Here is a 26,142-nt window from a genome sequence, read left to right as displayed (position 1 = left end):
AATAAGATTTAGTTTAAGCTTTCAATCTAAGATAAAATGACAGGTCTAGAGAAGTCTGGGGTGGTCAGTTGTCAGGCTCTGAATGTAGACATTATCTTAGGTCACAAATTTTGTCTCTCTGCCTTTCTCTCTCTCTCATCTCTCATCTGTCTAGTTTATTATTTTTAAGCATACAATTTCAGCAGTTTTCACTGTTTGCAAAGTTCTGCAACTGTCATTATTTAATTCCAGAACCTTTTTATCACCCTCTAAAGAAACCTCATACTGCTTAGCAGCCACTCCCCACTGCCCTCTCTCCCTCCACTCAACCCTAGGCAATCACAAATTTACTTTCGGTATCCAAAGATTTGCTTATTCTGAACATTTCATATAAATTGAATCATACAAAATTTGGTTTTCTGTGTTTTGCCATTTTTACTTACTATAATGTTTCAAGGATCATTTATGTTGCATCATATGTCAGTGCTTAATTTATTTTATGGGTATATCATGCTTTGTTCATCTGTTCATTGTTCATGGATACTTGGCTTGTTTTCATTTATAGCTATTATAGATAATGCTGTTATAAACACTTGTGTATAAGATTTTTGTGTACTTGTGTTTTCAACTCCCTTGGGTAAACCTAGCAGGAAAATTACAGGGTAAACTAATTTTTTGAAGAATTGCCATGCTGTTTTCCAAAGCAGCTGTACCATTTTATATTCTCATCAAGATTACAAGAGAGTTCCAATTTCCCCACCTCCTCACTGAAGCTTGTTACTATCTTTCTTTCTTTTTTCTTTAGACTTAACATCCCTAGTGGATGTGCAGTGTATCTTATTGTGGTTTCAATTTCAATTTGTTCAAAATTAATTGAGTATACATGTAAAGGTTTATTTCTGAACTCTCAATTCTATTCAAGTGACTTGTATGTCTATCCTGAAGCCAGTACCATGCTATCTTGATTACTGTAGCTTCACAGTAAATTGCTAAACTGAAAAATGTAATTTGTTCAACTTTATTCTTCTTTACCCTCAATTTTTGGCTATTTTCTGTCTCTTTCATTTCCATACATACTTTATGATCATTTTGTCAATTTCTGCAAAAAAGCCAACTGGTATTTTCATAAAAAGTGTCTTGAATCTGTATATGAATTTGGGGACTATTGCCATCTATTAACAGTTCTCCAATTCATGAATATAAAATATCTTTGAATTTAAGTTTTCTTTAATTTCTTTATCTGGTGTTTTATAGTTTTTAGTGTATAAGTTGTATTTATTTTGTTAAATTTATTCTTATATATTTTATTCTTTTTGATACTATTGTAAATGAAATTGTTTTCTTAATTTCATTTTGGTTTGTTCATTGTTAGAGAAATACAACTGATTTTTGTGTGTTGACCTTGCAACCTGCAATATTGCTGAAATCACTTATTAGTTCTAACATTTGTGTATGTGTGTGTGTGTGTGTGTGTGTATGTATGTATTGCTTAGGTTTATCTATACACAAGATCATGTCACTTGCAAATGCAGGTAGTTTTAATTCTTCCTGTGTAAAACCTCTGATGCAATGTTGAATGGAAGTAGTGAAAGCAGACATCTTTGTGCCTAACCTTAGGGGTAAAACATCCAGTTTTTTACCAGAAAGCATGATGTTAGCTGTGGATACTCCATAAATGCCCTTTGTCAGATTGAAGAAGTTCCCGTATTGTTCTAGTTTGAGTGTGTGCGTATGTGTGTGTGTGTGTTTTAATTAGGAAGTGGTGTGGGATTTTGTCCAATACATTTTCTGCATCTACTGAGATTATCATGTGATTTTTGTCCTTTATCTTATTATCATATATTACATAGATTGATTTTTATATGTTGAAGCATTCTTGCATCCACTTGTCATGGTATATAAGCCTTCTTATTTGTTGCTAGATTTAGTTTATTAGTATTTTGGCGAAGATTTTTGTGTCTATATGCAAAAAAAAAAGGGAAACAAATTGCCGTATAGTTTTATTGTCTTGTGATGTTGTAATGTATTTTTCTGGTTTATTATCAGGTGATATTGGTCTCATAGAATGAGGTGGAATGTATTCCCTCCTCTTCTCCGTTTTGAAAATTTGTGGAAGTTTAAAATTAATAATTCTTTGAGTGCTGGTAAGATTTGCTATGAAGCCATCTGGTCCTAGTTTTTTATAAAATATGAATTCAATAGTTTTCTGGTTATATGTCTATTTGTATTTTCTGTTTATTCCTGAGTTAGTTTCAGTAGTTTGTGTATTTCTAAAAATTTGTTTACTTCATCCAGGTTAGCTAGTTTGTTAATACAAATTGTTCATAATATCCCCTTATAATCCTTTTTATTTCTGTAGGTCAGTAGTGAGGTCTTTTTTATTTCCAATTTTAGTAATTTGCATTTCTGTCTCTCACTTTTTTTGGTCAGTCTAGCTAAAGATTTGTCAATTTTGTTGATGCTCTTAAAGAACCAAATTTTGAACTTGTCAATTTCCTCTATTGTGTTTTATTCCCAGTTTTCTTCTTTCTCTGGCTTTGGACTTAGTTTGTTCTTATTCTTTGTAATTTTATAAGGTAAAATGGCAAGTTATTAATTTGAGATATCTCTTATTTTTAGTATAGGTATTTTTATCTACAAATTCACCCCAGGCACTGTATTAGCTGCACGTCATATATTTTGTCATATATTTTGAGTTTCATTTTTATTAATCTTCAAGTATTTTTAAATTTCCCATTTGCTTTCTTTTTTGATTCATTAGTTATTTGGGAGCACGTAGTTTAACTTCCACGTATTTGTAAAATTTTTTATTTTTCTTCTATTATTGATTTCTAGCTTTATTCTATTATGAGTTAGAGAACATATTTTATATGATTTCCATGCTTTTTAATTTATTGCATCTTGTTTTATGTCCTAGGTCTGTCTTCAAGTATGTCCCATGTACAGTTGAGAAAATTTATATTTTGTTTTGCTGGAGTATTCCACAGATGTCTAAGTGTATTTAGTTTATAGTGTTTCACTTTTATATATCCTTGCTGTTTTATTGTTTGATTGTTCTATCAGTTATTGAAGTGGGGTATTGAAACCTTTGTCTATTATTGTTGTATTGTCTTTTTCCCCTTCAATATTGCCAGTTTTCAATTCATATATTTTAAGACTCTGTTGTTTGATGAATGTATGCTTACATTTGTTAAGTCTTCTTGATGGATTGAATCTTTTGTCATCATAAAATATCCTACTTTGTCTCTAAAAACAATTTTTGTCTTAAAGTCTGTTTAGTCTGACATTAACATAATCACTACTGCTCTCTTTTGGTTACTGTTTCATGTGGTATAGCTTTTCCATCTTTTTACTTTTAACTAACTTTTGTCTTTGAGTCTGAAATATATCTCTTGTGGAAAGCACGTAGCTGGATGTTTTAATCATTCTTATTAATTCTATTATTGAGAGGCCCTTTTTACCCCAGGATTATGAGGATGACTAACCACACAACACTCAGTGCATTCTGTTAATTTCTGTCTTTAGATTGAAATATCAATCCATGTATATTACTTATAAGACAGATTAAATCTGATATTTTGCTATTTGTTTTCTATATATCTTATGTCTTCTCATTCCTCAATTCCTACTTTTTTTGCATTAAATAGATGTTTTATTGTGTATACCTTAAATTTCCTTGTCATTTCTTTTACTATATATATTTTTAGTTATACACAGTGTTTGACCTGGGGACTGCAATTAGTTTCTTAGTTCACAGCAATCTGTTTCAGATTGATATCAATTTAATTTCAATTGTATGCAAAGTATTTACTTCTATATATCTCTCTTTCCTCCTCTTTGCTTTGTATTATTATTATTATATCAGTTATGTCTTTATTTATGATAAGCCCATCAACACAGGCTCTTGAAATTTTGAATATTATGCCTCTAGATATAGATTTCTTTAAGTTTATACTATGTAAAGTTTGTTGAGCTTCTTGGATACACTTGGGTATATAGATTTGTGCTTTTATCAAATCTGGAAAGCTTTTGCTTATTTATCCAAGTATTCATTCTTCCTCTTTCTCTCATCTCCTTCTAGAACATCATTATGTATATATTGGTCTGCTCGATGGTGTCCCATGGGTCTCTAGGTGTATTAGTAGTCTGTTTTTGCACTGCTATAAAGAAATACCTGAGACTGGGTAATTTATTTTAAAAAAGGTTTAATTGGTTCATGGTTCTGCAGGCTGTACAGGAAGCATAGAGTTTTCTGCTCAGCTTCTGGGGAGGCCTCAGGAAACTTTCAGTCATGGCAGAAGGCAAAAGGGAAGCAGACAAGCCTTACATGTCCGGAGCCAGAGAAAATGAGATCAAAGTAGGAGTTGCCACACACTTTTAAACAACCAGATCTCATAAGAACTCTACCAAGAGAACAGCACTAGGGGGATGGTGCTAAACTATTAGAAACCATCCCCATGATCCAGTCACCTCCCACTAGGCTCCACTTGCAACATTAGGGATTACAATTCAACATGAGATTTGGGCAGGGACACAGATCTAATTCCTATCGCTGGGGTTCTGTTCATTTTTCTTCATTCTTTTTTTTTCCCAGACTAGACAATTTCAATTATCCTCAAGTTTGCTGATTTTTTTTTGCCATTTCAAATTTAATGTTGAGATTGTAGTAAAATTTTTATTTCAGTTATTGGATTTTAAATCAGGAATTTCTATTTGGTTCTTTTTTAGAATTTTTCTCTATTGATATTTTCTTTTTTAAAAAAATTTATTATTTAATTTAATTTAATTTAATTTTTTTTTTTTTTGAGACAGAGTCTCAATCTGTCGCCCAGGCTGGAATGCAGTGGCGTGACCTTGGCTCACTGCAAACTTCATCTCCCGGTTCAGGTGATTCTTCTGCCTCAGCCTCCCAAGTAGTTGGGATTACAGACATGACCCACCACACCCAGCTAATTTTTGTATCTTTAGTAGCGATGGGGTTTCACTATGTTGGCCAGACTGGTCTCAAACTCCTGACCTCAAGTGATCTACCTGCCTCGGCCTCCCAAAGTGTTGGGATTGCAGGCATGAACCACCATGCCCAGCCTCTCTATTGATATTTTCTATGTGATGAGACATTGTTCTTATGTTTTCCTTAGTTCTTTAGAAATAATATGTCTAATTCTTTAAACATATTTGCAATAGCTCATTTAAAAGATTTAGCTAGTAAAATTCATGTTTGGATTTCCTAAGGGACAGTTTCTACTTACTACTTTATCTTTCTGTGTGTAGGCCATAATTTCTAGTTTATATGCATTTTGAAAAGTTGATTTTGACAATTTTTGCCAGTGTTGTTGCTTCTTATATGAAAGAATGAATTTTCAGAGGTTCTTAATCCATCATTCTATTTTAAAAAATATTTTATTTTATTTTAAGTTCTGGGATACATGTGCAGGATATGCAGGTTTGTTGCATAAATGTGTGCCTGGTGGTTTACTGCACCTATCAACCCATCACCTAGGTATTAAGCCCAGCATGTATTAGCTATTTTTCCTAATCCTTTCCCTCACCCAGTCTCCACCCTCCACCACCAGACCCCAGTGTGTGTTGCCATATCTGGGAGGAGGGCCTTCTACACATCCCCATTCTCTTTTTCTTCTCTTTGGGAACCAACAAGTCACAAGAGGCTAAAACATTAGGGGAGAACTGAAGGTGTCTGACTATGCCAGTTCATTGGGTACAGAAGTCTGTCTAATTGGAGGGTTTAGTATTCCTCCAACTTAGCCATAAACACTAATAAAGATAGTTTTTTGTTTTTTTTTTTTTTTAAGACAGGGTTTCACTCTGTCAACCAGGCTAGAGTGCAGTGGTGAGATCACAACTCACTGCACCCCTACCATCCTGGCTCAAGCAATTCTCCCACCTCAGTCCCACTACCCTGACTCAGGCAATTCTCCCACCTCTGCTTCCCAAGTAGCTGGGACCACAGGCGTACACCACCACACCCACCTAATTTTATAACTATTGTAGAGATAAGGTCTTGCTAGGTTGCCCAGGCTGGACTCAAATTCCTAGGCTCAAGGAATCCTCCTCCTTTGGCCTCCCAAAGTGCTGGGATCACAGGCATGAGCCACAAAGTCTGGCCAAAGATGAGATTTTGATTTTCATTTTGTCGTCTGATTTGTTTTACTTCTCAACTGGCTTAAGAACATGGTCAGGCATAAGAGTAGTGATATATGGCTTCATAAAACCCCCAACACAGTATCAGTTACAATCAGGTACTACAAATTACTGAATTTTTATAGTTAATGTAATTTAAATGAAGGAAATGTATTCAAGAAAAACAAAAACACCAGGACATGTTTTCTTTTCCCTCATGTGGTTAATATTTTTGGTGAATAGTAATTATAGAGTTAATACATGTTCATTATAGAACTTTTATAAAATACGGGTAATTATAAAATAAGCCATAACTGTGGAGAAAATAATTTGAAAGTATCACTTAAAATCTCTCTAGAATTTTTTTACATACACACATACACATTTATCTTTCTATCATTAATTATATCTTTATTAATGTAGTTGTTCATAATATCAAACTATGCCACAATTTTATATTCTACCTTTTAATTTAATATGATAATTATTTTGTACCATTGTTTTCTTTCAAAATATGACTTGCAATATCTGTATAGTATTCCCTTTCATAGGTAAACCATACTTTACTTAAATATTCCAATTATTTGGAAAATGTACACGCTTTTAAAATTAAATATGCTTCATTGAATATGTGTGTGCATATAGCTTCATAAATTATAACCCTAATACAGACTCCTATATTTGAAATTATAGAGCCAAGGGAACTATTTCTAAATTGACTTCCAGAGTTTGAAATAATTTATATAACCACAGGCAGTATTATACAATTTCTTATGTCACTTATGTGATGGGTAATGTCTCACATAAATAACCAATTAAAATTTTTGGGTATCTTAATCTTGTTTAAATTTTAATTTTTTAATTTAATTTTTATTTTAAGTTCAGGGGTACATGTGTAGGTTTATTATATAGGTAATCTTATATTATGGGGGTTTGTTGTACAGATTATTTTGTCACCCAGGTATTAAGCCTATTACCCATTAGTTATTTCTCCTGATCCTCTACCTCCTCCCACCCTGCACCCTCAAATAGGCCCCAGTGTCATTGTTCCCTACTGTGTGTCCAAGAGTTCTCATCATTTAGCCCCTACTCACAAGTGAGAATATGTGGTATTTGGTTTTCTGTTCTTGCATTAGTTTGCTAAAGGTGATGGCCTCCAGCCCCATCCATGTTCCCGGAAAGGACATGATCTAATTCTTTTTTTATGGCTGCATAGTATTTCATGGTGTATATGTAGCACATTTTCTTTATCCAGTCTATTCTTGATGGGCATTGTGGTTGGTTCCATGTCTTTGCTATTGTAAACAGTGCTGCAATAAACATACATGTGCATGTGTCTTTATAGTAGAATGATTTATATTAAAGGTATATACCCAGTAATGGGATTGCTGGGTCAAATGGTATTTCTGTTTTTAGGTCTTTGAGGAATCACTACACTTTTACATAAATGGAACTAATATACACTCCCACCAACAGTGAATAAGTGTTCCTTTTTCTCCACAACCTCACCAGCATCTGTTATTTTTTTACATTTTAGTAATAGCCATTCGGAGCGGTGTTAGATGGTAACAAAATGAGACATCACTTCACACCAGTTAGAATGGCTATTATTATGGACACGGGAAGGGGAACATCACACTCCGGGGACTGTTGTGGGGTGGGGGGAGGGGGGAGGGATAGCATTAGGAGATATACCTAATGCTAAATGATGAGTTAATGGGTGCAGCACACCAACATGGCACATGTATACATATGTAACAAGCCTGCACATTGTGCACATGTACCCTAAAACTTAAAGTATAATAATAATAAAATAAAATAAAAAAATAAAATAAAACCACTCATTGTGGTTTTGATTTTCATTTCTCTAATGATCAGTGAGCCTTTTTTTCATATGATGGTTGGCTGCATGTATGTTCTCTTTTGAAAAGTGTCTGTTCACATTCTTTGCCCACTTTTAAATGGAGTTGTTTGTTTTCATCTTGTAAATATGTTTAAGTTCCTTATAGATGCTGAATATTAGACCTTTGTCAGTTGTATGGTTTGCCAAAAATGTTTTCATTCTGTAGGTTGTTTGTTCACGCTGTTGATAATTTCTTTTGCTGTGCAGAAGCTTGTTAGTTTAATTATATCCCATTTGTCAATTTTTGTTTTTTAATATCTTTTTAAAAATTACTAAGGTTTATTGGCTCCAATATTAGTTTCCTAGGGCTGCCATTACAAAGTGCCAAATACTGTCTCAGTATTTTTTGATGTTAGGAATCAGAAATCAAGTACTTGGGAGGGCCATACTCTCTCTCTCTCTCTTTCAGCTCTAGGGTAACATCCTTCCTTGCTGCTTCTAGCTTCTGGTGTTTGCCAGCAATACTTCTTCCTTAGCTTATAGATGCATTACTGCAGAAACATGGTTGCTCTCTGCCCTGTGTGTGTGCACATTGTCTTTCCTCTGTGTGTGTCTGTGTCCAAATTTTTCCTTTTTATAATGACACCAGTCATATTGTCTTAGGGCCCACCCTAGCAGTCAAATTTTAGCTTGATTACCACTATAAAAACCCTACTTCCAAATATGGTCACATTCTGAGAGACTGGGGTTAGGACAACGTACTTTTTTGGAGGGAGGGAGGAGTGGGACATAACTTTGCCCGTAACAACTACCTACTTTTAATATTGTGTTTATATACTTGTTTTTCCATTGACAGTTTAATTTTTATAAGTTTATTTTAAAGCAGTTTTTAATATTTAAGGTTGGTATATGTTATTATAACATTAATAATAAAAATTAGTAATAGTTTTCACTTTGTTATTTGGTATAAACTTAATCTTTTGTTTTTAAAAGCCTTAACAAATTAATCATTTATGTTATTTGGAGGGAAGTGGATGGGGTCTCCCTATGTTGACCAGGCTGGGCCCAAGTTCCTGGACTCAGGGGATCCTCCTGCCTCAGTCTCTTGAGTAGCTGGGACTACAGGTATGTGCCGCTGTGCCTAACAGGCATTAATTTATGTCGATCTTTTTCTTTTACTTCTACAATATAGAGAGTTTAAAAACCCTTTTCTAACCACCTGAGAAATAAACGATGGTTTTATTCTTTATATTTAATTGTTTGTCCTGTCTGGCATTTATTTTGATAAGTTGTGTGGAAAAAGTATTTATCTTCCTCCTTTCCTCCCTCCTACCACCCACTCTTTCTGTCTCTCTCTCTGTGTTTCTTCCTGATTTCAAATAGCTTTTCTAACATTTTAAAACTTTTCTCTCAGCCTGATAGCAGACATTACTTCTTGAGAACATTTTTCTCTGATCATGATTGTGTATACACACACACACACATGCACACGCACACAGAGGAGAGCAGTGTTACAGTACTGGAGATTGGGGAATAACCAAAGACAAGACTGAGGGGGAAAGTGTGTAGTGATCCTCTCTCAGTTCAAGGCTGAAAGGAATCTATAGATTTTTTAACTACTTAAAGCCCCATTTCCCTGGGGCCCAGTTCCTCTGCAATGTATGGTCTTTCTGAGGGCTGCCTTTACTTCACGGTTCCTCAGACAGTAAATGATGGGGTTGAGGAGTGGAACGATGACAGTGTAGAGAACAGATACCACTTTGTTGGAATTGTAGGCATACATGAGTTTGGGACGGGCATAGGTGAAAAGGGTTGTGGAATAGAAGAGAATTACAACGGTCAGGTGGGAAGCACAGGTGGAGAATGTCTTTTGGCAGCCCTGAGCGGAAGGGATCCTGAGGATGGTGGCAAGGATAGCAGCGTAGGATGCCACCACAACACAAAGAGGAATAACAATGACCATGAGGGCCAAGAAGAAGTCCACCAGCTCAGCCTGTGAGGAGTCCTCACAGGAGACGTTAAGGAGTGGAGAGATATCACAAAAGTAGTGATTGATCTGAGGCGTGCCACAGTAGTGAAGTTGCGCTATAAAAACCATCTTAATCATGGCAGTCATGAGTCCACAGAACCAGCATCCTCCAGCCAGTGTGCCACAGAGCTGGTTGGTCATGATAACTGGGTAGCGTAGTGGATTACAAATGGCTACATAGCGGTCAAAGGCCATGATAGCAAGAAGAATGTACTCAGTGCAGACAAAGGTCACAAAAAAGTAAAGCTGAGTCATGCAGCCATTGAAGGAAATACTCTTGTCATGACTGAGGAAGTCAACAAGCATCTTGGGGCTGATGACTGTGACATACCACATCTCCAGGAAGGAAAGGTGGCTCAAGAAGAAGTACATGGGCTTATGCAGCTGCCCATCACTGTGGATAGCTAAGATGATAAGAAGATTCTCCAGCAGTGTCAGCAGATAGGTTGGCAGGAAAATGAAGAAAAAGAGAAGCTGGAAGGCTGGTCTTGTTGGAAACCCCAGAAGAATGAAATATGTTGTCACTGTACGATTATCTGCTTCCAGAATTATGGTGGTCATGATTGGCTGTGGGCACAGACAAAGTCAGTTCCTTCCGTGACACAAGCACTGGTCTATGGTTATTTGTATTGATAGAGCCCACTACCAGCAAATTTATCACAATAGGAGCTTTCTGCTTTTTTATCTTACTGCCTCTTGGATTATGAAGAGAACCAAAGCTTTTGAGAAAAGATGGAATTTAGAGAGCTTATATTTTAACTTGTTTTCAAATTTTCTCAAGAGCAGTAACTTGTCCAAGGTCATACAAAATAGAGGTTATAACTTTCTAAATCCCAGTTCTGTGCTTTGCCAATATATCACTTTTGGGCACATAAAAACATGGTCTCCAGACCATCCTTTCACTACAGGCAAAACATCCCCATCTACTAAATATGGAGAGGAGAAAGAAGGCCCAATTTCCCATTCTTTAGGGGCAATTTGTGTGACTCTGGAGTGGTTGCATGACCCCACTTATCTGTAAAATGGAGAGAACTTTCTTGCTTTTGTCTAACAAGGTGCTTAAGCTTGAATGAAGCAATAGTTGAGCATACCCACAGGATTAACAGCAAAATCAGGTTTGATGCAATTATTCACCAGCTTTTCAGAGAACGAAATTGAATGGATAACATGAAGGGTAATAGTTTCTTCAATACAATCCATTGTATAAAATGCTTGCTTAGGAGTTTGACAAAAGTGCATTCAAATCCAACTTTTGTCTTTGTATAGCTAAGTGAGAATACCACATAATCTTTTAGAATATTAGTTACTTTATTTCTAAAATGGGGATAATACAATGGGGTTCACATTTTGTGAACATCAAATGGGATTTAGAGTTTAAATTCAGTTCCTATGATATTTGCTGTTACCTTTCCAGGCTACTCTACTTAACCCACATACATAGCTCCTCCTCCTTTTAAAACAACACACACTCCACCCCACACAAAGCTTCCCCCACCCCAACTTCGACCCCTGCCGAAAACAGCAAAAAAACTGGTGCAAACAGCAGCCATTGTTAACGAGAAAAGGGAGAGGACTGTGGGAATTTTCCAAGGGTAATAAATTTAAAAACCGTAATCTGTTGGGAGTAATATCAGAGAAAACAAGCAAGAATTCTATTAGTGACTCTTCTGCATTTCTGTTCATTAATTTAGCAAAATGTGTGACCTCTTTTTGTGTTAGGCTGATAATCATTCCCAAACCTATTGATACTAAACACCTTCCCATTTCAAGTCTTGCTCTGTGTCCTATTGCTTCAATTCTCTTTTCTGCTCTTCTCCAGAGCCACAGTCACTCTTGCTCCCCATTTCTCAACAGCTCTATTTTATGGCATAAATATGTAGGACAACTAGGGGAGGGGTTTTTTTTTCTAAGTAATGATCATGAGGTTGCAGAGCCAGAAAACTACTGCCCATACTATCCATTTCCTCCTCCCACTTGGATTTCAGCTTCAGATTCCTGAAAGAAAGGCAGAATAGAAAGGCAGGATTATTCCTTCTTAGAGAGGGAAATGGACACAGATAACTCAGAAAAGGCAAAGAATATATAACAGTGTAAATGCAAATAATTTTCTTTTCTTTTGGAATACAGTTCCTGAGAAACACACACACAAACACAAACACACACACAGTCAACACAAAACTTGTCCTTGCTCACCGCAGCTTGGTATTCACTAGGCAGAGTGAGAGTGGGACTTACAAGCAAGGCAAGATTTATGAATCCTCCTTATCTTTTTCTTTATCCTGATTTAAAAAAGTATCGTTGAGTCCAAAAATTCAAACCAACTTAAAATCTATTTGTGAAGAGTGTAGGCCAGTCTCCATCTTGCTCTCTCTTACTACATCACCACCATTTATAATGAATTGATGAAATGAACATGTTTCTAGCTATTGAAGGTAGTATTACTGTTTGGGAGGCACTTTCTTGGTCCATAGTAATAGGATACCAGTCTCCAGAGCCATGTTCTTGGGCTTAATCTTTGCGTCTATTTTTAAAAAATATTCTGGAAAACTACAGGCAAGACATTATACCCTAATGTCCTCTTTTCTTGGAACCACCCACAGTGTCCTGTAGAAGATGCCTAGCCTAAAAAGCATAGTTAGAATAATTCTACTAAATAATGTAATATATTCTCCATTCCTTTGCAATAGATATTGTCATTCTTGGGTAGCTGCTTCAGACATGAAGCTGGAAATAAAAACATCTAATTTAATTTTAAGAATAAGAATAAGTAAATAAAGTAGGGGATATTTTCACAGAAATATGCATTCATTCATTCTTCCTCTAACTCCAGCACAGTCCAGATGAAGCTCCACAAAGTAAAAATACAAAGAAATAAAAAGGAAAGGGAGTATACAGTATATATAAAGAACATCTGATTAAGCAGCTTTATCATTTGAGCATGGAATTTAGCTTTGAGGTCCCTAGCAGTCAAGTAGAAGAGGAAAACAATTCAGAGCACAATATGCTCACATTCAAGTTTCAAAATTATTCACACATATGTATATAGAGAATTATATTTTGATAAGTGTGAAAGTTAATGTATAAAAAGCTGGAGTACTTTATCAAAAGGCACATACATTGTAGCTATAGTAAGGGGTCTAGATTCCTAATTTCTAGAGCTAGATTGTCTGAGTCACATCCTAGTGCCTTCTAAGACTGTTTAGATAGTCCATTGGGCAGGCTTGTGAGGAAAAGAGCAAGGCTCACATAGTTAACAGCCTTCCCTCCAGTGGAAGTTTTATAGCAACTGGATTCTGAGGAGGCTATGCTGAATATATGGAAGCATCTTTACTGCCGGATGATAACTCACATTTGTGTATGTGAAAGCACTTTCACATCATTCTATCTGATGTTGACCATCATGGAGTTAGCACCAATGTCACAGTGCTGACTTGACCCAAAGATATTAAATGTCTAGCTGAATGATACACAGCTAAATTGCTTAACAGCAGAATTGAAATTAAATAGCAAATTTATTTTTTATAATCCACTGATTTTTGTGTATGAGTATGTAGAGGATGATCTATGAATTGGGTGAGGCTTTTTTTTTCTTCTGAGAATTAAATTGTACCTTTAAAAATAGTTTTAATGGCACTGTATGAAAGGAATGAAAATTTAAGGAGAATCAAAGGGCTGGGCTGAGAGCCAAGAGTCAGTTGAAGGTTCCAGTACTACGGATCTCAAACATATTACCTAGCAGCAGGTTAAACCATCTCACTTTTTCTTGTAGCCAACTCTCAGTTACGCATTGTGGACTTGTCTCATGAAATAATAGCATTTTAAAATCAGTGGTATTTTAATTCAAACTTCTTTATTTTCCTCAGATAAGGAAATCCCAGAGTGATTTAAGTGATTTTCTCTAAGTTTAAACAACTATATAGTGGCAGAGTAATAATTTATTAATGATTACATTTTAGTCCCTGGCAAGCTTTAATCCCCAATTGTCTTATACAATTCATTCAATTTAATTCCTTCTGTGGCTCGCTGTTATCTTACACAACTTCATTCAAATTAATTGCTTATCTGACCCAATTTTCAAGAAGGACAAATCATCTTAAGTTTTAGCCTGATTTGAATAGAATCATAAAAGTTAGTGCGAGTCTTACAACTATGATTTTCTCAATAAATATATATTTTAGCTTTCACAATTGCTTGTCCATTGTATTGATTACACACACACACGCGCGCGCGCGTGCACACACACACACACACACACACACACACATTGCTAAGCAAGTAGAATGAGATCCTTCAGCTCTAGAAACACAGGATTGTAGGATGGCAAAGAACCTGAGAGGTAATATGATTTAGCTCCCTACCACATTTGTGAATCACCAATGTATAGACACAAGTATTCACCCAGACTTTGCCTGACTTTTTCCAGGAATGGAAATCCAATATCTATAAAACTAGCCATACTTTAAATAAGAGAAACTTTTGATTTGGGAGATGGAAGGCTCTCTCTTCTGAAACCCAATGCACCCACATTCAGGGGTCCTGGTTCTGTTTCTGAAAGTAAGTCTCGTCACCTTTTCAAAGGATAGATTTCACTGTTTGAAAATAGCTGTAAGGTCCATTAAACCTCCAATTGCCCCCCTCATCACCCCCATTACCCCTGTCTCATCATGTCTCCTTTTTTAAATTAAGCCACCCAAGTTCCATATATATGTATGGTTATATATATAGCCAGGTTATCAGTTCCCTGAAGTTTGTGATCATCCTCTTCGGATGATTCCAGCTTAACTGGGACATTTAATGGGGACAAATATCATCAAGCTATGGAAAGTACAATTGGTATTTAAGGCTTAGTTTCACTCTGGAATCAGAGAGTAAGAATATCTTCTTTTTCCCCTTGAGACTTCCACCAGAGAGGACCAAGAGGCTCTCTTTCTGATTTCCCAGGGAGGGTGGATATGACCTTTCCCATAGCTACTGGGCAATGAGCCCAGGATAATAATGGGTCTAGGAAATGACCTGTTGTTTGTGGGAAAATGAGGTATAGGAAAGAAAATGTATATGGTCAAATTGCTCCTGGTAATGGAGGCATTTTAAAAATTGCCATACAAGCTCTGTGGGGATTGGTTTGGCCAATCTGAAGGTCTCAGAAGTCTTCAAAAATGGAACATAGGTAGTGAAAGAAGTAACAGAGCAATCACTTGTGCTCAGTCTAATCTTCTACTAATTCCTGCAGGGAGGTGAGGAAAAAAAACTGTAGGTTAGCCAGAGGTGGACATTGAGGGTCTTGGACCCTCAATAGCCATTTTCTAAAGGGTAGGAACACATTCTTACTCCTTCAAATCAATTTTAAAGCGGTACAATTCTAATCCAGCTCCCTTTTCCTAGGCCTTTTCAGGAACAAATATGCGTCAGGGTGATATGTGTAACAGCTCCTAGGTTTGTGGTAGGACAGATTGCCTTGATGCTATGTAGTAAGCCCCTTTGCACCTCTCTGTTTCTACTGTGAGTTGGCTTTGAAGACTTTAGCGAAAAAATATCTATTTCATATCCCTGATCCTCTATACTTTATGACTTTCCAAAACCATGACTTGTATATTGAAATAATTTAATTTCCAACTAGGTCCTTTGGGAAAAGTGGCTTAATTTCTGTGGGTCTCATTTGAGCATGATTAATCTTTGCATTTTATTTCAGGATTTCAAGTTGAAAATAAATGTGGTCACATAATGTGATGCATTTTTTTTGACTAACCAGGACAACAGAAAGGGAATTTTTCTTGCTCTATGGCACTATCACTAGAAGTGAAATTCTAGTGTTCTATAGCACTGTAGGATGACTGTAGTTAGCAATAATATGATACATAGTTTCAAATAGCTAGATATTTGAAGGAGGATACTGAATGTTCCCAACACTAAGAAATTGTCAGTGTTTGAGAAGATGAATATGCTAATTACTCTGATCTGATCATGGTTCATTATATGGATCAAAACATCACTATATACCCCACAAATATGTACAATTATATATATACATATTAATTAAAAATAAAAGAAAAAATGTAGCAGGAATAATATTATAAGCCATCCGACCCTCCAGACATCATTTTGTCAGTCCCTGCTCTTATTTAACATTAAACACACATGCTTACTCACATACTCATGTTCTATCCACCACTTCTCGCATACATGTATTCATTCATCTACACTGGCCCATTAATTTCATCCTCTATTCCACTTTCTCTTTTTTAGTCCCTTATGTCAGAGTAGATCTGGAATCTGTGCTTTGGAAGGCAGAGTTAGGCAGATGCATTAAGTTGAGGCATCTTCAGAACAGACCTTTGGGAAATTTTCATACTCAGGCCTATTTCACCTAGGGTAAGTTATCACAGTAGAGTCTTAAAATGACATGAGAATCCATATTACACTATATTTCTGAATCCTTAACATATTTCATATGGCTAGATATACATAGATGCTGAAAAAAATCTTTGTTGAACTGAAATTAATCTATATATACACTAAATTCCTCTCCATCTATAACTTGTTGTATCACTACCCATTATAGGCTTAAAGATGACAAACTATCTTTAAAAATCAATAAAATAAAATATTAGATGAATCAGTAATTTACATACAATTTATCTTCAATTATTCCCTACTTTCCTTCATAAAAATAAATAATTAAAAGATGGCTAAATTCCCCTTTGGAAATATCTGAGAGTCTTTTTTTCAACTCACCATTTTTTCAGGAATATAACCCTTTTCCCACCTAGCTTTATCAAGGATGGCCAGCTTGCGCTGAGAAAAGAGAAGAAATCATGTAGACCAAGAGAAGGAGAACAATGTACATAAGCCTAGAGAGTTTCTGGGCAAGTCTGGTTATGTCTCTGCTTGAAGAAGGCACAGAATGGAGCTATTTGTGCTTCTGCCTGCTTTCAAGCTACTGGAGGAGACAAACCAACTCCCTTCTATCCACAGGGACCTCCCAAGAGGCACAGCCTTCAGGCACATATTTGGCCTTTCCAGGGCTCAAGGGGATCCTGGGAGGATATTAAGGAAGAGCTAGCAAGCTAAGTGGAGTCTCCAGGCACAAAAGAGACCTTAAACTGGCTGGAAGCACACACCTGTCCTCCCCAACGAGACTTGGGAAAAGGAAGGTGGCGAGGGGAAATGTGTGTACGTGTGTGTGTGTGTGTGTCCTCTTTCTGAGGAACAATCTCACAAATAAAAAGGTCTTCCAGAAAAAGACAGTGCTATAATCCAAGTAATTCAGAAAATAAAAATGATAAGTACCCTTCCTTATTTGGGGACCCAAAGTGTAGGAGCACATGCACATTTGCAAACTCCAAACACACTCAGATATTGTGCTTATAAGTATACACAGAAGTAACTGTAATGCATCAGTAACTCAGTAGATGTGAATGATGAATATACTGCATTCAGATGGTATCTGTATTTTTTTAAAAAAGTAAGAACATGCTATGTATTTACTTTTTTTTTTTTTTTGAGACGGAATCTCGCTCTGTCACCGAGGCTAGAGTGCAGTGGCACGATCTTGGCTCACTGCAAGCTCTGCCTCCTGGGTTCGTGCCATTCTCCTGCCTCAGCCTCCCAAGTAGCTGGGACTACAGGTGCCCGCCACCACACCTGGCTAATTTTTTTGTATTTTTAGTAGAGACAGGGTTTCACCGTGTTAGCCAGGACGGTCTTGATCTCCTGACTTCGTGATCTGCCTGCCTCGGCCTCCCAAAGTGCTGGGATTACAGGTGTAAGCCACCACGTCTGGCTTGTATTTACTCTTATTATCTACAACTAGTACACATTCAGAAGCATACAGATACTCAGAGAATGTAGATGACAATAAGATTATATGGAAAATAAACTGGCATGGAAATTGGACTGTTATCTCTTTAGGTATATATGTTGCTTCCTGGGTTTGGATACCTGCACATCCAGGATAATTAGCTTTAGAACCACAGACCCAGGTCTATAGTAGAGAGCAGGCTCTGTTGGGTTTTGATATGCACTACTATGAAGGATATTGATCATTGTAGGAGACTGTGCTTTTCTGGAGTTGAGAAAGATGAGAACTAGCCAAAAAAGAATAACTACTCCCAATAAAAAATTAAGTTCTTTATTTTAAAATAACAGAATTCCCCTAAGGAAAATAACAAAACCCTTCAGATTCCAAAGGGCCTAGTTCATATTTTTAGGAGTAACCACTCTTTACTCCTCACCATTTTTCAATTTGATAAAAAATTTAAAAAGGAAATTTTTTCCCATAGAAAACTGGAATAACACTTCATTTATTTCCAGGCAGTCTCTTAGCTCATTACTGGTTCTTTGGTGATGTTCTGTGTTACCATTCTATAGGAACCTGACCATTCATTCAATAAATATGTATTGAGTATCTTCTAAGTGTCAGAAGCCATTCTGATCACATGCCACTACTCTTTTCAAATAGTTTTACTGTAATAGTTTTATTCAGCCCTTAGGAATTTGATGATAGACTTCAAGAACCGGAACCTCTTCTAATAACAGAGGAGTTTCAAACTGAGTGGTATTAAACCTCTGTTTCCTATTTACTGTTATCTAAAGTTCAGTAAGTAGGAAACAGAAGTTTAATACCACTCAGTTTTAATTCTATTCTCTTGAAATAGAGAAGGAAAACATGATACAGATAATTAAAAATTGCTGCGAAATGTAAAAGAAAGAGGACATGGCTTTCAAGTCAGCAAAACATGGATTTGCATTGCTCTTTGTCAGCTCTCGGATGTAAGTAAGTTCTCAAACCTCTGGAAGTATTACATTCCTCATCTTTAAAAGGTGATACGTCAAACCAAAAGTTAGTCTTGAGTACCAGCTCCGAGTAAAGAATCTGCAGCTAGAGTGCCATGGTTGAAATCCTGGCTCATCCATGTCCTATTACATGACCTTGGGAAAATTATTTTGTCTCTCAGTTTTTTTTTTTAATTGGAAAAATAAAACAATAACAGTACTTATCTCTTAGAATTATTGTGATGATGGTATGGGTTATATAGGTAAGCTGTTCAGAATAACACTTCCATACAAATACATGTTTTTATGTGTGAGTATTTGTATTATGTCAAGCAAATAGAAGGTGTTCAGAAAAGTTAATTTAATTTCCAATTTCCTTTACAATTGACTTGCACTTGAACATAAGAATTTTTGCCATTTTTGAAATTTTTAATATATTTGAAAGAAACAATGAAGCTGTTTCTGACTAAGTGACTCATGCATTAACTGGCTTCTTCATCAAGAGATCGGCTCATTTTTCCAGTTTTCATGTGAAAGTGGAGAAAGAACCCACTGTATGCTACTTCTTAAATAAGTTCTGTTGACTTAATTTGTAAAATTTGATGAAATATAGAATGATTGACACTCTTAAAAATTATTTAAAAATTACTGGACTAAGGATTCTCAAGGAAAGAGACTTCTCCCAAGTCATTGCTTTTCACTACAATGTCTGGTACATAGTAGGCACCTAAAATATCTGCTCAACGAGGAAATGAGCTGAGTCCCATTTTATTTAAATGAATAAAATATGTAACTTTAGTGGAGAGAAAAATAAGGAATCGCAGAAGCTCCTGGCTGATTAAGTACTATTGTGGGGAGATTTGTAGAAAAAAATATGGTTACTATCTTAGATCTTTAAAAAAAATCTTCCTAACTAGTATTGTGAACTGAGGAATGAATACAAAGAAAACATGGTCTTTTCTTCATTTATAATCATTTCTCGACACAAAAATATGTAGTTAGAACTATCAGTGCTTAAAATGAAAAAAAATCTGTTTGTTATTATTTTCTGTCAAAAAAGAAATCTTTTTAAAAGTTAATATTAAAAAAGAATAGGTAGACTATATCTACAAGTAGAGTGACAAAAACACATGCTTATATATTGCAAGAAGTTTGGCTCTGAGGAAATATTCAGAATGATTATGCATTTATCTTTGGTGAGAAGAAAGAGGGTAATTTTTAAATGAGTAAGTTAAAATTTACTAGGGACCTATTTTTCGTTTGTGTTAGTATTTTATAATTCTTTCTGAAAATTGTAAAGTTTCTATATCCTCTCTAAAGTCACAAAAATTTTGAAGCAGATAATCATGTCTTGTGTCTTCTATAAAGTGTCTTGTAAATAAAGATCACAAAACTGTTATTTTCTTTTTAAATTTAAGCACATTTTAGTCAATTGGATGAATAGTGCTGCTATTTTAAAAAAGGTAAATTTCATTCAAAAAATCATGATACTGCATTTTCCACAATGTGCTTATTTCACATTGCATGCCTATGTCAAAACATCTCATGTGTCCCATAAATATATACAACTACTACACACTCAAATTTTTTAAAAACAAATTAGATGGCCAAAAAAATAAATAAATAAATAAATCATGATAAACTTCACTGCATGCTACTTTACTGTTCCCTCTCTGTTACCTTTATCTGCTGAAAAGCTGGCTGCACTGAGTACAGATTAAGAACCTTAAAAAATAACAAAACAAAATCAAGTAAAATAAAATAAAACAAAGCACAGTGCAACAAAATAAAACAAAACAGCCTCAGTAGTAGTTACTGGAATTGCACATATCATGTCTGGAAAAAAATAACCTGCTTTTCTCTGGCTAGGCCTTTGAATTGCAACATTAAAGAGACAGTAACTATAACACCTGATAGAAATGGTTCATTGTTGTTGCATAGAATAAGAGAAGACAACACTTCAAAATGACTATTTGTTTTCATTTTCACTCATCTTATGGGGCACTAACTTATTGACCTTTTTCACCTTTCCAGTTTCTTCAAATGTCGAACAACCATAGAATGGTCGACGTTGAGTTCTTTGGCAACTTTTCATGTAGTCGTAAAAGGATCAGCTTCGATGATTGCTCTCAATTTGTTGTTGTCGGCTTCTGATGACCAGCCACTATCCTCCTCATCTTCAAGGCTCTCGTCTCCTTTGCAAAACTTCTTGAACCACTGCTGCACTGTACATTCGTTAGCAGTTCCTGGGCCAAATGCATTGTGACTTGTGAAGAAAAGTGGATTTTATATAACAACTGGCGACAACCAGCTCAGTGGTTGGATGGAGAAGAAGCTCCAAAGCACTTCTCAAAGCCAAATTTGCACCATGGAAAGGTCATGGTCACTGTCTGGTGCTTTGCTGCCGGTCTGATCCACCACAGCTTTCTGAATCCCAGCAAAACCATTACATCTGAGAAGTATGCTCAGCAAACCGATGAGATGCAACAAAAACTGCAACACCTTTACCCGGCATTGGTCAACAGAAAGGGCCCAATTCTCCACCACAACGTCCAAATGCATGTCACACTACCAATGCTTCAAAAGTTGAATGAATTGGGCTATGAAGCTTTGGCTTATCCACCACATTCACCTGACCTGTCACCAAACAACTATCACTTCTTCAAGCATCTTGACAACTTTTTGCAGGAAAAACACTTCCACAATCAGAAGGATGCAGAAAATGCTTTCCAAGATTTCATCAAACCCTGAAGCATGGAATTTTACACTACAGAAATAAACAAACGTATTTCTCATTGGCAAAAATGTGTTGATTGTAATGGTTCCTATTTTGGTTAATAAAGATGTGGTTGAGCCTAGTTACAATGGTTTAAAATTCACAGTCCAGAACCACAATTCCTTTTGCACCAACCTAGTTCAATTTTTCAGCCATACTACTAAACACCCATGATTTTTATATATTTCTGCATCTCTAGCCTTAGTGTGTTGAAATTTTGTCCCATATTTATTACCTTCTAGATGGCTGCTGGAATTCCAGGCATCAAATCCAGGTTCAGAAAAGGAAAAGGGGCAGTGCTAGCATGAGCACCAGCCACCTCTTTCTCTCTAAAAGATAACCTCTCCAGCAGAATTCTATTTATGTTTTATTGGGAAAATATTAAATACACAGCCAGTCTTAGTTTCAAGATAAGCTATCAACTGTATGGCAGAGATGTAGTTTATTGCCCGGGTCAGGCATGTTTTCAGCTTCAAAAAATTAGGTTATCCTAGCAATGAAAAATGAGGTAACTTTTGGCCAGGCAACCAAAAAACAACAACTCATTTTCTTAATTGAAACTGAGTTGCAAATAAGAACCATTTGCAAAGCATGTTTTATATTAAAATATTGGCGTAAAATAGAATATTTGAAGAAATCTATGAAGTAAGTAGTTAGAAACCCACCAACACCAATTAATGCACTATGGGACGCTCTCACAGTAGGGGAAGAATAAATCCAAGGCACTGTGATCTTCCAATGGGAAAAAATATGACTATGACATCATGAGAGTCATAGAAATAGCATGTTTTAATCATTTTTTAAAGGAGGAACTTCACTGACTCAATCTGATGACATCTTGGCCCAATTTTAGATTGTATAATTGGGAATGCTAAACTTTGTGATCAACTTGTTGCCTACTCCACATAGTTACAAAGTTGCTTGTAGCTTTCCTTTCTATATGTGTCTTAGAGAAAGCCAATTCTCCAATCTCAGTTTGAGTAAGAGTGAGTTTAATACATGATTAATGGAACAGGCATATCCTTTAGAAAGCATATCGTGATATATGTAATGATAAAATGATAATAATGATGGAACTTGGCATTTATTAAATGCTTACTGTGAGTTAACGGTATTACATGCCAGAAGGTCTTCTTAGGGTCCAGCAAACAAACTCACATACTATCAAAGGCCTCACCTGGCATAAAATTAACTCAGGGAAACAGGATAGCAAATCCAACATTCCAGAAGGGCAGTTTTAGGAGTTTCTCTTACAGAAAAGAAGTCCTGAAAGCAGTGGAAGGAATAGACTCTGTCATTTAAAGTCTTAGCTCAGATAGGAGGACATAAGATTTTCATTAAGGGGTGCAGAGTCCACCTTAACTTGGAATTTTCAAGCCCTGTAAGTGCCTATATCACTTGTAACAATTTCATGGGCATCCATAGCTTCTAGAATTCCCTGCAAAAGACATGCCAAGTTACAAAAGTAGCTTGAAGCTATTATTTCCCACTAGATATCTATAACACATTGATCATCCTCCCAGTCCAGAGGTCATTTGCTGCTCAGAGATAATTTGTGCCATATGTAATTTTGTGTAGTAATGTTTATTAGGTTTCTAGGGAACCAGAACTAGAAATTAATCCAAGATCAAATTTATCCACAAAGAAAGAGAAAAAAAGTGCTAACCTTTTGCCCACATATGTGTTATTTATTTAATATTCACAACAAGCCCATATGATGGAAAGGATATTATTTTTATTATCAAAGAGAAACTAAGAGCAGAGATGTAAAGTTTCTTGCCTATGATCACATAACTTGTTATTAGTAAAGCCAGGATCAAATTGAAATTTGCTGGTTCTAGGGTCTGAATTCTGAACTCCATGTCTCTCATAATTCTATGAAGGGAGAGGAGAATGTAATGTAAATTGAGCTATGTTCAGAGCTGTTTCTAAGTCTATTTAGAAATTTTATGAAAACAAAAAACTGTTTCAAGTGTCAGGTCTTTTATTGTTATTTTGTTTTTAATACTGGAAAATCTAAAATGATTGTTGATAAAGTAGTTTGCACTGATGGACACATGTCTTTTTCTCCCTCAAAATCTGTCTCAGAATAGGCAAATGTGCACTGACCAACAATCCGTGTTTATTGGAATTTGTTCCAATATGCATATTTATTGTTATTGCATATTTATTTTGTTTCACATATCCCACATCTAAATAATTATTGAATTTGGTTCAATATGCAGAAATTTGCATAAATGAGCCTAGATTCAAGATAAGAAAAATTTCTCTGAGCAATTCGAGTAACTTTACAAAAATCAAAGAAACTTGCTAGAATACCTATGAATCAGGCTATGAACCCGAGACATCCCAATTGCCATAGAGATATCTGCATCCTATCTATGGCTCTTCAATCTTCTTTCTTATGAAGGCATTTTCTGTTCTTACAATCCTTTGACTAGGAACACAATTTAAAATATTTCACAATCGGTATAGCCCTGGCACTAATTAGTTAAAACTGGTGCTGGCCATAGTGAAGGAGAAGAGCTGTATATAAGCTTTCTAGAACATTTTACCTACTACCTGGTCAATATTTGTTAGGTCAACCAGCTTTATATGCCCCTGAGATTCAAAGAAGTGAGATGGAGAGGACAGTTAGCCACATTAAGTCATGAATATATAGCTGAATATCAGCACTTCATCTCTCTCTGCTTTGACTTTCAGTGAATATGAGTTTTGTAGATAAGATGATATGAAATTAGGTCTTGGGGTATAACATACTTGTGCAGTTTCTTATGAAAGTGGGATTTAAGAATCTGGATCTTTGAAATTGTTACATTGAAGTCTACCAAATTTTTTTCTTGGCATGTCCACCAGTAAGTTCCCTTTTTTTCTCATATTATATTTTCTCACTTATAAAATAATGGGTTTGGTCTAGACTGGGGAATCCCAAACTGTCTATGAAATAGGAATTCCCAGGAAGTTTTGAAAATTATTCATGGCAGGGTTACATTCCACACATACTCACTCAGTAAGACTCTCCATGTATTTTTTGGGGGTATCTTTATTTTAACAAATTCTCAGGTGATTCTTCTGTAGCTAGTCCAACCTTAGTTTGAAAACCCCTGTAAAAAATAAATGATTCATAAACTTTCATTTGTATCAGAAGGTCCCAGACAATATTTAGAGAAAATGTTGGCAAATTATATTTATGTTCCCTTTAAGCCCATTCTGATTCCTTGAGGAGGTTCTATTAAGATTCTGCTATTTTCACCTCTCCCAGGACCTGTTGTATATCAGTCTGGAACATCCCTAGGATAGTGACATCTGCCCATCACTGTCTTCCTGAAGGCCTCTTTCACCTCCTTGTTCCTCAGGCAGTAGATGGCTGGGTTGAAGAATGGTACAATGATAGTGTAGAGCACAGAGATAATCTTGTTGTGGTTGAAGGTGTACATGGCCTGGGGCCGTGCATAGGTGAAGAGAGTGGAGGAGTAGTAGATAACAACCACTGCCAAATGAGTGGCACAAGTGGAAAAGGCTTTGTGGCGTCCCCTGGAAGTAGGGATCCTCAGGATGGCTGCAATGATGGCAATGTATGATGAAACCACAGCCAGTAGAGGGAGTAGAATCATCACCAGGGCCAGAAGGAAGTCTACTAGCTCTGCTTGCTCCTTGTCAGAGCAGGTGAGGTTGAGTAGTGGGGAAATATCACAGAAAAAGTGGTTGATAATGTTGGGTCCACAGTAGGACAATTGGGAAATAAAAAGAAACTTCATCATGGAGCTGAAGAAGCCACTGCCCCAAGAGGCGGCAGCAAGGCGAGTGGCCAGACTGGAAGGCATGAGACTAGGGTAATGGAGGGGTCCACAGATGGCCAGGCAGCGATCATAGGCCATAACTGCCAACAGCACACATTCAGTACAGGCTAAGGCAATAAAGAAGTACAGTTGGGTCATGCAACCTACGTAGGAGACTCTACCATCCCGGGTAAGAAAGGCTGCCAAGAGCCGAGGAATGGTGACATTGATGTACCATAGCTCCAGGAAAGAGAGATGGCCAAGGAAAAAGTACATGGGGCGATGAAGGCTTGGAGTGAGCCATATTGTGAAGACAATGAGTGCATTCTCCAACAATGTCAGAAGGTAAATTGCAAAAAAAAGGACAAAGAGGAGCAGCTGGAGGGGAGGAGTGGCAGGGAAACCCACCAAGACAAACTCCTCGACGTGGCCTCCACTCAAATTTCTCATGGCTCTCTGTCCAATTGAGTGCCTAAAATAAATCACAGGAAGAACAAGAGATTTGAAAGATAGGTGCAACAAACCACCAACATACTCTCACAGGTTGTAACCACTGAAGATGCTTAGTGGTATATTAATTATTATATCATTTTTCCTCTTCACTTTGCTGTTTTTACTCTCACCTTATAGGAAAAGTTAACAGACCTGAGTACTCAATTACATAGCGATCTTAACTACAGTGGTTACTTGATAAATACTTTCTGAGTGATTTCAGAACTGCTTGGCATTTTGATTCTTGTTTTCTTGTCCAGGACATGCTCTTCCTTTACGTCCCTTAGAAACAACAATAAATTCCTAAGCCCACAGCACCTTTACTCAGTATCTG

General features: G+C 36.2%; 2 protein-coding genes across 2 annotated transcripts; both read right to left on the bottom strand.

Moving 5' to 3' along the window:
* Window positions 1-9,572: 9,572 nt before the first annotated feature.
* On the bottom strand, window positions 9,573-10,550 carry LOC100604848 (olfactory receptor 6Y1). The gene has a single exon (XM_003258670.2). The coding sequence runs from the start codon at window positions 10,548-10,550 to the stop codon at window positions 9,573-9,575; it is 978 nt and encodes a 325-aa protein (XP_003258718.2).
* A 14,262-nt stretch (window positions 10,551-24,812) lies between these two features.
* LOC100588343 (olfactory receptor 6P1) lies at window positions 24,813-25,766 on the bottom strand. The gene has a single exon (XM_030823167.1). The coding sequence runs from the start codon at window positions 25,764-25,766 to the stop codon at window positions 24,813-24,815; it is 954 nt and encodes a 317-aa protein (XP_030679027.1).
* Window positions 25,767-26,142: the final 376 nt, after the last annotated feature.

Source organism: Nomascus leucogenys, chromosome 12, assembly GCF_006542625.1.
Source record: "Nomascus leucogenys isolate Asia chromosome 12, Asia_NLE_v1, whole genome shotgun sequence".
In the NCBI taxonomy this organism is placed as follows: Eukaryota; Metazoa; Chordata; class Mammalia; order Primates; family Hylobatidae; genus Nomascus; species Nomascus leucogenys.
The sequence above is the reverse complement of the archived record's forward strand: the minus strand, read 5'-3'. Positions and strand labels throughout refer to the sequence as shown.

Bases quoted from the DNA above. Each gene is read 5' to 3' on its own strand.
- LOC100604848 (XM_003258670.2), bottom strand. From the start codon at position 10,550: ATGACCACCATAATTCTGGAAGCAGATAATCGTACAGTGACAACATAT.
- LOC100588343 (XM_030823167.1), bottom strand. From the start codon at position 25,766: ATGAGAAATTTGAGTGGAGGCCACGTCGAGGAGTTTGTCTTGGTGGGT.